Source organism: Scyliorhinus canicula, chromosome 12 (assembly GCF_902713615.1).
Source record: "Scyliorhinus canicula chromosome 12, sScyCan1.1, whole genome shotgun sequence".
NCBI lineage: Eukaryota > Metazoa > Chordata > Chondrichthyes > Carcharhiniformes > Scyliorhinidae > Scyliorhinus > Scyliorhinus canicula.
Genome location: NC_052157.1, coordinates 133,938,572 through 133,954,683, shown reverse-complemented (window position 1 = coordinate 133,954,683; position 16,112 = coordinate 133,938,572). Strand labels below are relative to the sequence as shown.

The 16,112-nt window shown below is 43.0% G+C and overlaps 1 protein-coding gene across 2 annotated transcripts in view; it reads right to left on the bottom strand.

The window, feature by feature from the left end:
- Positions 1 to 1,948: 1,948 nt before the first annotated feature.
- The window catches only part of kiaa0753 (KIAA0753 ortholog), a 74,761-nt gene continuing 60,597 nt past the window's right edge, over positions 1,949 to 16,112 (bottom strand). For both annotated transcript variants that reach the window (XM_038814211.1, XM_038814210.1), the window contains 3 exons: positions 9,286 to 9,406; positions 6,805 to 7,026; positions 1,949 to 3,474 (listed from right to left, as the gene is read on the bottom strand). In XM_038814211.1, coding sequence (XP_038670139.1) covers positions 3,357 to 3,474; positions 6,805 to 7,026; positions 9,286 to 9,406 — 461 coding nt within the window. In that variant the 3' untranslated portion in view covers positions 1,949 to 3,356. The remainder of the gene's footprint in view (positions 3,475 to 6,804; positions 7,027 to 9,285; positions 9,407 to 16,112) is intronic.

Below are 16,112 nucleotides of genomic sequence, written 5' to 3'. Positions count from 1 at the left end.
ATGCCCGAGCCGCCACAGTCTGGCGCCTGTTCAGGTATACAGGGGGGAAAATTCAGAATGTCCAATTCATCTAACATCATGTCTTTTGGGACTTGTGGGAGGAAACCCCCGCAGACACGGGGAGAACATGTAGACTCCATACAGTGACCCAAGCTGGGAATCTAACCCGGGTCTCTGGTGCTGTGAGGCAACAATGCTAACCACTGCTAGGGGCTTTTCACAGTAACTTCATTGCAGTGTTAACGTAAGCTTACTTGTGACAATAAAGATGATTACTATTACCACCGTGCTGCCCATATTTCCCATTAACTGTTACTTGGTCCCATAACCAGCATTGCCAAACTTTCTCCATCTCAGTTTCTTGCCAATTGAATGGTTAGAGAAGATTAGCAGCACAGCACCAATGTGTGTTGAGTGGTTGCCAGAATGATGATGCACCAAATTTTTGATGTATAATTGCCGCATCCCTCAATGTGGCTGTACTCCCTTTACACCAGTTTCTTTTAATAGTTATGTGAGCTTTCACTTGTCCAATTATGCTGAACAGCATGTGCCATTCCAACTGTAACATCCATTAATCAGCTTGAGGATTCCCAGTTGCATTACAATAAATTGTGGGAATATTATTCTTCCCTATCAGTCAAACTAAAACATTTATAAAATTATCCAATTTAGTCACTTTATTTAAATAGATTTGTGGAATATTTTCTGCCTGGAGCTTCTGGCATCCTTTGGGACGTGCTGATATGGAACATATTTTCAATGTTCTAATCTGCAAGTCTTAAAGACAGTTTGGATGCTGTAAACATCTTTAGTTTTGAAATATGCTGCAGTTTTATTTTAGCACAGGGCTAAAGAGCTGGATTTTAAAGCAGACCAAGGCAGGCCAGCAGCACGGTTCAATTCCCGTACCGGCCTCCCTGAACAGGCGCCGGAATGTGGCAACTAGAGGCTTTTCATAGTAACTTCATTTGAAGCCTACTTGTGACAATAAACGATTTTCATTTCATTAATACCATTTTATGTATGCATTGAATTTTACCCAGAATGCATTTCCTGAAACTAATTAGGTACATATGTTTGGAACTGCAATGTCCCATTGCTACTTACTAACTTGCCAAGCTGGCAAATTAATCTGAAAATGTAGGTAAAACATGAGTGAAGTTCCACGTTTGTCATCTTGGCAGATTAGTCTTACAAGTAGGATTCGTAGTTCTTGACATCATTCTTGAAAGGCAGTGAGCCTTTGTAATTACAACCCAAGTCTACATGATTTCCTTATATAAGCATATAATTTTCTCAACACACATCATGCTATCATGTCTCAGAAATATTCCAAACTAATTTTGTATGGAGATGCGTATATATTTAATCCATAGGTTACATCCTTAACAGTGATTTTCAGATGCATGTGGTAAATAGGTGGAGAATGGACAGAAAAAGCCAGCAGTGTATGTGTAATTGTTAGTAGGCAAGTCACTGTGTGTCGGAATCTTGAAAATGTAGAGGTGGGAAATCAGGTAGCCTGGCTGCTTATCAAGGACCTGCAACTGCGACTCAATGTGGTGTCAGGTGCCCTTATTGTTTGAAGAGTGGAAAGCAATACTTTGGTTCAGCAGGCCACATCGGTGAGCACCTATAGCAGCAACGTCACGCACTTTCAAATCACTGAACACAGAAATAATACCCACAAGCTATTCCAAAAATAGACTTTCCAAAGCTCTATAAGGCTTTATCTAAAAGTAAGAGGGAAAATATTTTAAATATAATTCCAAATGGCCATTTCCTAATGTACAGTTGCTGAGTAAACATAGAAAATAGAGCAAGAGTAGTTCATTCGGCCTTTGATGCCTGCTCCACCATTCAATATCATGGCTAATCCTTGATTTCAACATCATACTCCCATGCTCTCCCCATACCCCTGACACCTTCAGGGTCTAGAAAACTATTTCCTTCTTAAATACATTCAGTGACTTGGTCTCCACAGCCTATGTGTTGGAGAACTGCAAGGGTCACCACCCTCAGCGAATAAATTTCTCCTCATCTCAGTCCTAAATAGCCTAGGCAGTATCTTGAGACTGGTGGCCCCTTGTTCTGGACCACCCCCTCCAGGCAGAGGAAATAACATTCCTGCCTCAAGTCTGTCCAGCCCGGTCAGAATTTTATACGTTTCAATTGAGATACCCTCTCATTCTTCTAAACACCAGTGAATACAGTCCCAGCCGACCCAATCTCTACTTGTATGTCAACCCTGCCATCCCAAGCATCAGTCTGGTGAACCTTCGCTCTTTGGCAAGTTTATCTATTCTTAGATAAGGAGACCAAAACTGCACGCAATACTCCAGGTGTGATCTCACCAAGGCCTTGTACAGCTGCAGTAAGACATCCTTGCCCCTGTACTGGAATTATCTTGCAATAAAGCCCAACATACCGTTTGCCTTCCTAACTGCTTGCTGTACCTGCATGCTTGCTTTCAGTGACTGGTGTACTAGGACACCCAATCGATCACCATTTAAATAATACTCTACCATTCTGTTTCTCTATCCAAAATAGATACCTTTTCACTTATCAACATTATACTGCATCTGTCATGTATTTGCCCACTCTCTCTACTTGTCTAAATCACCGTGAAGCCTTGTAGGGACAAGAATTGGCAGTAAGGGTATAAAATAGTGTTGGGTGCTAAAGAAAATCACTCCTAGCTCTGTGCACAAATTTAGGAGATTAATACGTGTTTCAGACAAGAAATAAAAAAATTATATTTCCAAACAGGCTAACATTTCAGTCACAAGTATCTTCTAGACTCCAGTGATGCTGAGATTAATATGTGCTCAGTATTCATGGTAACAGGTAAACATGTTGATATTACATTACTTTGAAAACAGGTCTATCCGCAGCACAATTAACGTAGAATCTTTCAAATGATACTGGATAATGTCTCTCGCAGCAAGATATCCACTCTGAGCACGGCTTTAGACCACACATCAGTATAATCTAAAGAGTGTACACAGTTCAGAGATAAAATGATGGTGGTCTGTGAAAGTAGCAAGTTCTACATGGCTTCGAAAGTCTATTTTGAGAAATGCAAATTTAATAATGAAATTAATACAGCAACTTTCAAATCATTAAATTGTATGGCAAGACGAAAGGTAAAATAAAAGGAATTGTTATACATTAAATTGAATTTAAAAAAAGAATCAACTCCAAATGAATTTGTGATGAGCATTCCATGTACAATGTACAAGTCATGCTTGGCGTTGTGTTTTCAGGTGACAACTAATGTTTCTTTCAAGATCTCAGGATTCACATTCAATATCCCTCTTCCAGTGACACTGGGGCACGCTTGTGTTTTTCTTTTACTCTACAGGCTGCACAAACTCAGAAGTGAACAAAGCTTCTGCATACTCCTCACATACATTTTGCAGTTCAGCTGCTACATCATGTAGACCTTCTTCCATTAGCTCTTCAGCCAAGCTAGGAAAAATAAAAGACAGGGCATATCAGCAAAACTATCCAGTCAGTCAAGCGAACCTGTATAAATCAAAACCAACCACGCTACAAAAATATTGATGCTCAGAGATTAGCAGGTAACCGTGGAAAATACATCTTCTCATCATGCAATAATATTCTTGCATAGTTTTTTTTCCAATTATTTCAATGCTTAAAATTTACCAGAGAAAAATAAATAAAGCTCCATTTAACAACCCATATCAAATCAGGACAATGGTTCATATAAAGTTAGATGCATTTAAAAAAATGTTACAATAGTCATTTAATAAAGCAAAAACTGTACTAGAGGTCTATTGGGTAACATTACCCTATCAATCTACAGAACCTGTCGAGCTTTAACTTAATTGTGAGAACCACATTTTCATTAAGTATGTTTAACAAAGTACATCTTTTCATTGGTCAACATATTACAAACATCTCACCAGTAGAACTGTCATTATCGCTTAACCTAATTCTCAGAAGCACTAAAGAATTGTACCATACCATAAATAAATCATAATTTGAACAATTTTGCATGGCACATAAATGTAATGCATCACACTAACTTCAAAATGAATGAGTATTTGAGCCTGTAAACATTTTCATTTAAAGAGTAACAGTTATATGTCACCATTCTGCACCAAGCAAGGTTTAAGAGGATAATTCTGCACCAAGCAAGGTTTAAGAGGATAATCAGGTGCCTTTGAGTTATCTGCCAATGCCACCCTGTAACCAGCAAGACAGCAACTCAAAATAAATTATTTTCATTCACTCCTCTCCCACCCTGGAAGGATCAAGATTGAAATTTGCAACTGTTAAAATTGTAGTTATGAACGTGTATCCTGGTATGCTTACACTAGTATAGAAAATTACTGGTTTGAAAAAAAAAACTGTTACATCCAGTGCATTAAATCTCGGCCAAAATGCAACACCTACACATGCTTATATTTCATTCTAGGTTTTTATTTGTTAAATTTAGAAAATTCTAAGTCACAGCACCCCCTAATTCCTGGAATTGCTAATGCAACATAAATACTAGAGTACAAACTGGAAAGCCATAAAATTTTGTTCCCTTTAGCACTTGAAGGAAAATGTTTCTATTAGAGGAATATTGAGTATGTTTCTACACTTATCACTCTGAATTTGGCAACTCGGTATTGTAATAGAAGTTCATGGGTCCATATCATACGCACAAGTTCTCTGTACCCGTTCCAATTTTAAAAGTTCTATATCTTTTAGAACCCAATTAAGCTGTAACCCCATGAATCAATTATTCGAAAGCTTTTCATTTCTTAGAAGATAATTTAGTAACCTTCACAGAATCTTCAAGCAGAGGGGTAAAAATATTTAACGATATGTCCAAGGTGTCATGAGAATGTCACTTTAAGAAATGTTTGGCTACTCATTTTACTGCAGTGATGTCAGAATGTGGGTGGAGTCGAGCTCTGGTTCTGCTTTTTAGTTTCACTTTGAGAAAAGCTTGGGCATGTCTGTCTTTTTGGTTTTGTTTTTCAGTGTGTTGCAGCTGAAGTCCGACAAAGCAGCTGTACTGGTGATCTGTCTGTCATGAAGGACTATCTCTTAATCATTTGGTGAATTCTGAAGAATTATAAATGTTTTCAGTAGTGAATGTAAATCTGATGTGTTTATGTTTAAAGGTTTGTTAAGTCTTCTGGGTGTTAAAAGAACAGCATACAGATTACTTAGTGTTGTATTCTTTGGGTGGCGTATTTGATTTATTGATTGCTAAAATGTTCACTATTTGTTTTAAAAAGGTTAACTCGAGTTCATGGAATAAACATTGTTTTGTTTTTAAAAATATTGGTCCATTTCTGCTGTACTCTAGAGTGAGCCGTGTGCTCCCCATATCACAATCTATTAAAAGTTGTGGGTCAGGTGAACTCCATGATACACTTTGGGGTTCTCTAAACCCTGGCCCATAACACAAGGAAATTAATACTCAGTAAAATTACAGTCGATACTTTTAGAATGAAATAACTGGACACTGGCAATATCATTGCGAACATTAATTGCAGACAAGCCAAATCCAATTAAATCTACATTGGGTACTAAATCTATCGTACAATAATTGTCTAAACTGGAATTGCCCTATTCAGTAAGTTGTAAGAAAGCTGTAGTTCAAGTGCAATCTTCATTTTTTAAGATTCTACTTTCAAAGATGCGAATGTCAAAGTACAGTGAGCAAATACAATTAATACCGAAAATAAAAGCAAAATACCGTGGATGGTGGATATCGGAAATAGAAACAGAAAACGCTGGAAAAACTCAGCAAGTTTGGAATCCGTGGAGAGAGAGAGAGAGAGAGCTGACAACACCCAAAAACTTGGATTTGTTTGGCATTATCTCAAAACAAAACAATTTTTACGTTCAGCCTTTTGTCAATAAAACTACATTTTTGCCCAAAGATATAGCAAAACAGTCAGTATCAAATTAATCTTATCTATACATTAAAATAAACTTTGCTGATGCTGGAAATGTTAACAAAACATTCCACTATTCAACAGATCATCCTTTTCTCTTCTTTCCTAAAAGAAAGGTACAAATTCCTGAAGTAGAACATGATTGTTGTTCCACATCCTGTTCTTTATATTTGTCCAGTTACTGTAGCTAGTATAATACTGTTCAGTCATGTCAAAACATACAATTGCCCAGAGCTCTGAGAGACAGCTATTCACAATTATTTCTTCCAATCTAAACGTATAGTGTTCGCTGAAAAGCACAAGAGGAAAAAAAAATGCAGACCCTGGAAACCTGAAGCAAAATCACTAAAAATGCATGCCAGATCAGATCAGCAAGCTTCTGAAGGAAAACAGACCCAATTTACTTTGGGCACATATTCTTGGAAGAAAGGCTTGCACCCAGAATGTAAATTTACCTGTTCTGTCCACAGATCCCGACTGATCTACTGCATGTTTTCAGTTCTGGCCCTGGGATTCAATGCTTACAGCATAGTTCTCGCTGCAGTTGGAATACCAACCACAGGATGAATGATGTTTATGTCGCCCAACTCCTTCATTCTGTGTTGACTTGTTGGTTGCCACTTCAACTCCTTTCTCTTTCCACTCTGATTATTTTTAAGTTAAGCACCAAATGGTAGATAAACTAAATGAGAGTAACACTTTGGTTTAATGTAATGAAATGGAGTGGAGAAATCTAGCACAAACTCCAAATCTTTATTGGGATATTTAAAAACTGGTAGATATACAAGATATACAACGTAATATGAACTAAACAAACCAATAAGAACAGTATATGGTGAGTATTACTTGCCCAACGATATGCTTTATTAATTACCTTTCAGTAATTAACCATGGGTTAAAGCTCCCTACAACCTCATGCGAGATCATTTTTAGATGTTGCTCAAATCTCTCATGGTAGTCAAATATCCTTTGAACCATTCTTTGTGGTATTGGAAGTGCAATACCACTCTGCTTTTTCCTGGATGACGTCTGGGCCAAAGGTTCCAACACTGAAGCAGGCTCTGGTTTTCCACTCCAATCCAAGTCCTCAGCAGGGCTAAATTAAAACAAGAAAAGTTAAGACAGTGACACATTTATTTTCATTAAAGCAACCTAAACATGACCTTAACCAGAATGTATAACTGACATGAAAGTCATATATTCAAAAGCTAAAGATTTCACATTGCAATAGATTTATCATGATTCGCAATTGAACTGGGTTTCACATAGTGCTCTCAAAGCTGGACTCACATGTTTTGCCCTCCATGAACTCACTGCCACCCATATAGTAACTTGCAGCAAGTTCTGTTCATCCATTACCCTGTGCGCACTGATCTTCGGCTCCCAATTTAACAATGTCCTGAGTTGTAAATTTTGATCCTGATTTTCAAATCTCCGATGACCTCGCCCTTCACCAGCTCTGGAACCTCCTGCAGGCTTACTACCCTTGGAGATCTTCGTGTTCCTCCACTTCTCGCCTCTGCCACATTGTAATAACACCCCACTGGCAACCATGCCTCAAGTTGCCTGGGTTCTCTGCTCAGGAATACCCTCAGTGAGCCTCCATCTGTCTAACATTCTATCCTCCATTAAGACGGTCCTTAAAAGCTATCTCTTTGGCAAGCTTTCGGTCGACCTTTGCTAAATGCACCCTATGTGGCGAGTGTCAAACTTTGTTTGATATCACACCTCTGCAGTTATTTGTGACATTTTAGTGTAATACAACACTATAATACATAAAAGCAAGTTGTTTTTGGAAGTACTTTGGCACAGCAAGTGAAAATCATGCAACTTTCTCAATTTAAATAGTCCTGAGGAATTGAATATTTGTACTGGCATAGCCTCACCAATTTAATACAATCCCACAAAGGGTTTCCAGAAGGGTCATTACAACTTTAAAGACATAGCTGGTTCAATGGATGATAAAACTGACTCCATCAGAGTCAACCATCCCATTTCATCTAACCTCTTGGATTCTCTGTTAGGAGCTATGGGAAGCAGAAGGAACTGGATGCTAGGTTCCAACTGTAGTTCAGCCAGAATGGCACCAAAGATACAATCAAAACCAACTTATGAAAAAAAACTCTACTGGTAGCTCAGTTATCACCCTTGCCTGAAAAATGGATACAGCAATATTAATATCAAACACTTAGCAACTGAAACATGGGAAAAGGGTAATGTTTTAACTGCAGAAATTAGAGATAAAAGGGATTGAGGACATAAATTTATAATTAACTGTTTGCAGTGTTGTCTGAACAATGGCTATAAAAAGCCTGTTTTAATTGACATTTAAGCCAAATTTATCCAATATAGTTCAAAAAAAGACAATTTCACTATGAGCTACACTTGTCAAGGACTTTGGCTGCAGTTATCGGCCACTTTTGAACTCATGCAAATTTAATTTGAAATCATGCCAGGCCAACTCACAATTGTGATCCTAAAGTGCGCAGTACAAATCCAATCTTTGACCGTACAAAGGTCTGCACCATACATTAAGAAGATACCTCTTGAAAAACCAAGATTACCAATCCTATAATACAATATGTGGCCCTACTTAAAGCTGCACATGTCGTTCCTCTAGAAATCCTACTTCAATCTTAATCTTGGAAGCTCAAATGAAGTGCGATGGGTGCCAGGCTGATAATGTTACAGCAAAACAAACTGTGGGGCTGATTTTCAGGAGATGATCGGGAGGGCAGAATAACTAACTTGCTGACTTTTTGCTTTTTTTTTTAAAAGGACCACCCTATTTTCTTACCAGAATAGGGTCCAGCCGAGAGCAAATGTCAGGAGCCCTTTGGATTGGGTAAAAAAAAATTACAACATAATGGCAGATGATCAAATCCCTGAAAAGAGCAACAAAAGGTGACGGATCTGCTCATTGTGATGGGTAAATTTAACCAGAAAACAGAGTGCTCCATATTTTTCTGGTTTCTAAATTATTAGTTCAAACATGTGCAGGTTTCAATTTTTGTTTTTAAATGGCTATATTATGCTGTTTCATTTGGAGATAAAGATACCATGTAATGGTGCACCAAGGTGATATCTGGACGTGTAAATGGTAATTTCTTGTCAGCACAATACAAAAAATAGAAACAGCATATACCGATGTAATTCACCAGAGGAGAGCGCGTGCAAAGGGAGGGGGGGGGGGGGGGGGGGAAGGAGGAGGAAATGAGCGAGGAGAGAGCGCAAGAGAGGCAGAGAGAGTGCAAAACCAAGCGAGAGAGAGTGAAACCGAGCAAGGGAATCAAGCAAGAGAGGGGGAAAGCCAACGAGGGGATCAAAATTAAGCAATAAAATATTCATAACTTACTCAACTTCTAAAGGCCTCTGAATTATCGTATTCATAGTTGGGTCACTTTGTTCGACAGTTCTGGTGATTCTGATTGGCTGTGGGGTACGTGGCTTTGTATCAATTAAGACAAACTCTCTTTCTGTGAGAACAGAAACATCAGTAGAACAGTAATCAGATGCAGGATTTCTTTTCAAAACATCAAATTAGCTCAACGGGTTTTCTTTCTGCACTTTTGAACTTGATTTAATCTGGTTGATGATTGTAGTATCATAAAGGCAGAAGTATCTATCCATAACCATGGTCATTTAAAAATTAATTCTAGGACAACATTACTGACAGTCTGTTTGAATAAATCATTCTGGCTGCTCAAAGATGTATTATACAAGGCATCTAGTAATTTTTCCATTGAAATTACATTGTTACCATGGATTAAACATTTTCACTAATGATTTATAATTACGTATTGTTGGGAAACAAAAGTTGTTTTAAGTAATCTTTTTTGCATTTGTGGGTTATTAGAAATAAGATATAGCTTCAAGGAAGTTTAATTTTGTGTTTCTGTGTAAGATAGGGCTGAAACTTTAGTTAGCTTCATGTCAAACAAAAGGTGCCTGCACGTCTGTGGGTTTTGGTAACTTCAAACTAGGCCTGCATTGTAATTAAAACATTTACAACATGAAAACAGGGTTTAAAGAAAGACTAGGCCTTTGCTTAGCAACGAGGGACTCACTGAAAAGCATAAGCATTTGTGGGTCAGTTAGAACCAGGTATCGGAGAAGAAAGTAGCTCTCACAGAAACTGTCAGCAGGGAGGCAGGACAATGGAATAAGGGGCAGAAAGCAAGTCAAGAAACCAACGGGCGAAAAGAGGAATCGCATGAAAATTGAAGTTTTTTCAAATTCATTTATGGGATGTGGACGCCGTTGGTTAGGCCAACTTTTTTTGCCCATCGCTAGTTGCCCGTCAGAAGGTGTTAGTGAGCTGCTTTCTTGAACCGCTGCAGTCCTTGAGGTGTAGGTATACCCACTGTCCAATAGGAAGAGGTTTCCGGATGTTGCCCCAGCGACAGTGAAGGAGCGGCAATATAGTTCCAAGTCAGGATGGTGAGTGACTTGGAGGGAAACCTCCAGGTGGTGGGGTTCCCAGGAACCTCATTATCAGAGTCATTGTGAATGGTGCTGAACATGTGCAGTCATCTACAAACATCCCCACTTCTGACCATATGATGGAAGGAAGGTCATTGATGAAGCAGCTGAAGATGCTTGGGCCTAGGATACTACTCTGAGGAACTCCTGCTGTGATGCCCCGAGTTGAGATGATTGACCTCCAATCACCATAACCATCTTCCTTTGTGCCAGGTCTGACTCAAACCAGCAGGAAGCCCCCCCCCCCCCCCCCCCCCCCCCCCCGGCCCCCATTGACTCTAGTTTAGCTAGTTCCTTGATGCCATATTCGGTCAAATGCTGCCTTGATGTCATGGGCAGTCAGTCTCACCTAACGTCTGGCATTCAGCTCTTTGTCCATGTTTGAACCACGGCTGTAATGAGGTCAGGAGCTGAGTGACCTCAGCGTCCGTGAGCAAGTGATTGCTGAGTAAGTGCCACTTGATAGCACTGTTGATGACTCCTTCCATCACTTTCCTGATGATGGAGAGTAGACTGATAGGGTGGTAATTGGCTGGGTTGGATTTGTCCTGTTTCTGGTGTACAGGACACACATGGGCAATTTTCTACAATGCCAGGTAGATGCCAGTGCTGTGGCTGTACTGGAACATCTTGGCTAGGGGTGTGGAAAGTTCTGGAGCACAAGTCTTCAGTATTATTGCCGAAATATTGTCAGGGCCCATAGCCTTTGCAGTATCCAGTGCCTTCAGACATTTCTTGGTATCACATGGGAGTGAATTGTATTGACGGAAGACTGACATCTGTGATGCTGGGGACCTCGGGAGGAGACCGAGATGGATCATCCACTCGGGACTTCTGGCTGAATATTGTTGCGAATGCATCAGCCTTGTCGTTTGCACATATGTGCTGGGCTCTTCCATCATTGAGGATGGGGATATTTGTGGAGGCTCCTCCTCCAGTGAGTTGTTTAATTGTCCACCACCACTCACGGCAGGATGTGGTAGGACTACGGAGCTTAGATCTGATCCTTTAATTGTTGAATCACTTAGCTCGATTACTTGCCGCTTATGCTGTTCGGCACATAAGTAGTCCTGTGTTGTAGCTTCACCGGGTCGACACCCCTTTTTTCGGTATGCCTGATGTTGCTCCTGGCATGCCCTCCGGCACTCTTCATTGAACCAGGGTTCATCCCCTGGCTTGATGGTAATGGTAGAGTGGGGGATATGCCAGTTAAAGGGACAAATAGAATTTGAATCGAAACAAGATGCTGTTAACTGAAGTTAATGAAACGGGCAGAGAGGGGCTCCCAGTTAGAGAGAGCTGAAAGTGCAGATCTGGAGAAATTGGCTAGTGAGAAGCCAGACTTCTTAAGTAATCCTAAATTTGGTGACACCTTAATATAGCCTGTGAAGCATATAGCCTGTGAAGCAGAGTGTTCTGTTGGCATAGCTGGGTAGGCGAGAGATTGTATGGAAGCTTGAATGGAGGTGGTAATTCAAGGCAGAGGAATACTGAAAGGAGAGGCTGAAATCCTGGAAGTTGATCTTTGGTGGGCAGACAAGAGATAGTGTTGTTTGGGAGAAGATTCTAAAGCATGTTTTTAAAGGGTAGAATTTAGAAACACTTGTGTGGAAGCTAGATTCCAGTGTAGCCAGTTGGCTTAGTGTGATCAGCATCTGGGGGTGATTTGATGAGAAATCCATGGAAGTTCAAGCGGGTGGTATTTGTCACTTGGTTTCAGAGTGTGGTGTGTCTGGCCGCAGTTGGTTGGTTGGTTTACGTGGACTGTGTATTTATTGAGAACATTGGAGTACAAAATATATTTTGTAACTGGTGTTATTCATAAAATCTGTGAAGATATAGGTGAAGGAGTATTGTAATTTAGTCAATCTTTTCATGTTTAATAAATATTGTATTATTTTGTTAAAAGTTAATTGGCAGTCCTCGGACTCTGTCCATCTACACCTCTTGGTCTATTGAGCTCTGGATTCTTATTAGAAAAAAAAGTGAAACTGACACTTAAAAAAAAAAGGACTATAAATATGATTCCAAAACCAAGCAGTTATACATGCCAGGAAAGGCTGAAAAGGCTGGTGCTTTTTCTATAGAAAAGAGAAGGCTGAAGAGTGACCTAGTAAAAAAGTTGTTTAAAACTCTGAAGGGGTTTGGTAAGGTTAACTTTAAGACGTTTCCACTTGTGAGGTCAAAACTATGGGTCACTGTTGTAAATTTGGTAGTCTGCTTGAACACACCAAGATCACAGGATAACAACCAGGTCATCCACTTATTAGGGTTTGGTTGAGGGATAAATATTAGCCAGGAGTTAAAGAAAACCCATTCTCCAAAACAATACTGTAGGCTCTTTATATTCACCCTGGAGGGTTCCAGTTTAAAATCCCATCCGAAAGACAGCATCTCTGAATGGTATAGGCTGAAAAGCCTCCAAATAGGCCTTTTGAGCAAAAATGTCATACAAGAGTGTCGCAAATAAGTCTTCTATTCCTTAGCATTAGCCTTGGAGAAGATGGGAGCCTTTTGGGATGCAACGGGTACATCTGAATAGGAAGAATACTGCAGCAAGTCCTCGCTTAAGGTTGCACGTACACCTCCAAGCACCCTCCACGTGTACGCTTTTGATGCCAAATTACAGAGCAGTTGCTTCCATGCTGACAAGAGGAAATCGATGGGCAGAAACTGTGTACCCATTTCGGGGAAAATAAGTTTGAAAAATACTGTTCTAAAGTACAATGCAGAGAGGCGAGTACTGCCATGTTTTCAAATTTTGAATTTGTGTGTTGCAGGATTCATCACATCTTCTTTGCATTTGTACTCTATACGAACCAGAATTCTCCAATCCTCCCTAGATACAGGGGTGTTGTCAAAGAACTGGAGATCTGCAAACATTAGACCCTATTCAAAAAAAGGGTGCAAGGCTAAGGCAGCTACAGGCCAGTTTTAAGTTCAATGGAAAAGCTTCTAGAAATGTAATTTGAAAAAAAAATATTAGCCACACTTGTCCAAGTGACTGTTAAGTAGAGAAAGCCAGGATGCATTTGTTAAAAGCAAATAATGTTTAATTAACTTGATAAGCGTCTTTGATGAAGTAGCAGAGTGGGTCGATGAGGGTAATGTGATTGTTATGGTGTATATAATTTTCAACAAAGGCATTCGTATAGCTAAGCAAGAAGAAAGAAGTGCTAGGATGCTAGAACTCCAGAGAGCAAAAGACATTAAAAATATTAGCCATTGGGACTTCCGGTGGCGGCAATGCGCAGTTGAGCCGCACATTCGGCGGCTCCCGCGATTAACGGACTTCGGGGCTTTTTTTAGGGCCCCCAACGGAGCTGAGGAGGCAAATCCTGATGGGGGAAGAGGCCAGGAGTCGCCCCAGCGGTCCCATGGTCTGGACCAGGAGTGGGGCAGAGAGAAGATCGAGGAAAACACCCAGGAAAAATCGTGGGCAGGAAAACAAAATGGCGGCCGGCGAAAGCTTTGAGGAGCTGAGGAAGTGGGTCCAGGAGCAGCAGACGATTCTGCTGCGCTGCTTCCAGGAGCTGAAGTTGGAGCTGCTGGAGTCCCTGAAGGTAACCAACAGGGAACTGATGGAGACCCAGACAGCCCAGGGGGCTGCGATCCGGGAGCTGCAGCAGCAGGCCGCCGAAAGGGAGGACGAGGTCGTGGCCGTGGTGGGGAAGGTGGAGATGCACGAGGCGCTCCATAAAAGATGGCAGGAGCGGTTCGAGGAGCTGGACAACCGGTCGAGGAGGACGAATTTACGGATCCTGGGCCTCACGGAGGGGCTGGAGGGGTCGGACCTAGCGGCCTATGTGGTGATAATGCTAAACTCGCTGATGGGGGCTGGGTCCTTCCAGGGGCCCCTGGAGTTGGAGGCGGCCCACAGAATTCTGGCTAGGAGGCCCAAGCCGAACGAGCCGCCGCGGGCGGCGTTGGTGAGGTTCCACCGGTTCGTGGATCGTGAGTGTGTGCTCCGGTGGGCCAAGAAGGAGCGGAGCAGCAAATGGGAGAACACGGAGGTGCGGATCTTCCAGGACTGGAGTGGGGAAGTGGCGAGGCGGAGGGCCGGGTTTAACCGGACGAAGGCGGTGCTCCACAGGTGAAGTTTGGAATGTTGCAGTCGGCGCGTCTGTGGGTCACCTATAAGGATCGACACCACTATTTTAGTCCCCGGAGGAGGCGTGGGCCTTCGTGCAAGCCGAGAAACTGGACTCAAACTGAGGGTCCCCCTGATGGGGGATGCTGCATAATACTGTATTTATTTATACTGTATTTGTATTTGCTGGGTTTAGGGTAAGATGTGGGGTGGCTTTAGGGTGGGTGGGGTGATGTCGTACGGGTTTTTTCTTTATGGGTTTTCAAGCAGGGGTTGGGTGGACGGGTTCGGGCAGAGGGGTAAACGGGGAGCTGGTGGGGGGGGACTGACAATGGGAGTGGCCCTGGAGGAGGCGGGGCCTGGCAGGGCGAAAGCGCGGGCTTTCTGCGGGATTCCCGCACTGTGAGAGGGCGGGGGCGTGTTTTCTTTTCCCGCGCAGGAGCGGGGGGAGGGTGGACTCGTTGACGGGCACTCCCACGTTGGGAGTAGCCGAAAGTAGGGCGGGAGCCGCCGGGGTCAGCAGAAGTTAGCTGGCTCACGGGAGTGCTGTAGAGGGGGGGGGGGGGGGGGGCTAGGAGGGGTCCTAGCCTTGGGGGGGGGGGGGGGGGGGGGGGGTACCGGGTTGCTGCTGAAACGGTCAGGAAGGAGCTGGAGGACGCAGGGGGTGTTGGAGGGGGGAGTTGCCGCCGTGGGAAACTGGCAGAGCGTGGGACGCTGGCCGGGGGTGGTCAAGGGATGGAGTATGGCTAATCGGCAGGGGAAGGGGGCAGGGAGCCCTCGGATCCGGCTGATAACCTGGAATGTGAGGGGGCTGAATGGGCCGGTCAAAAGGGCCCGAGTATTTGCGCACCTGAAGGGACTGAAGGCGGATGTGGCCATGCTCCAGGAGACACACCTGAGAGTGGTGGACCAGGTCCGGCTGAGGAAGGGGTGGGTGGGCCAAGTATTCCACTCAGGGCTGGATGAGAAGAGTAAGGGGGTGGCGATCCTGGTGGGGAAGAAGGTGTCGTTTGAGGCGTTGAAGGTGGTGGCTGATAGTGGCGGGAGGTACGTGATGGTGAGTGGCAAGCTGCACGGGGAGCGGGTAGTGTTGGTGAATGTTTATGCCCCAAATTGGGACGATGCGGGGTTTATGCGGCGTATGTTGGGCCGCATTCCGGACCTGGAGGCGGAGGGGCCTGATCATGGGGGGGGACTTTACCACAGTACTGGATCCCCCATTGGATCGATCCAAGTCCCGGACGGGTAGGAGGTCGGCGGCGGCTAAGGTGTTGAGAGGATTCATGGACCAGATGGGGGGAGGGGGGGGGGGGGGGGGGGGGAGTGGACCCTTGGAGGTTTGCGAGGCCAAGGGCCAGGGAATACTCGTTTTTCTCCCATGTACATAAGGCCTACTCGAGGATTGATTTTTTTTTCTCCTGAGCAGGGGGCTGGTGTCGAGGGTGGAGGAAGTGGAATACTCCGCCATTGCCATTTCGGATCATGCCCCGCACTGGATGGACCTCGGGCTGGGGGCAGAGAGGGACCAACGTCCGCTCTGGCGCATGGAGGTGGGGCTGCTGGCAGATGAGGAGGTGGCCGGAAGGGTCCGGGGGTGTATCGAGAGATAC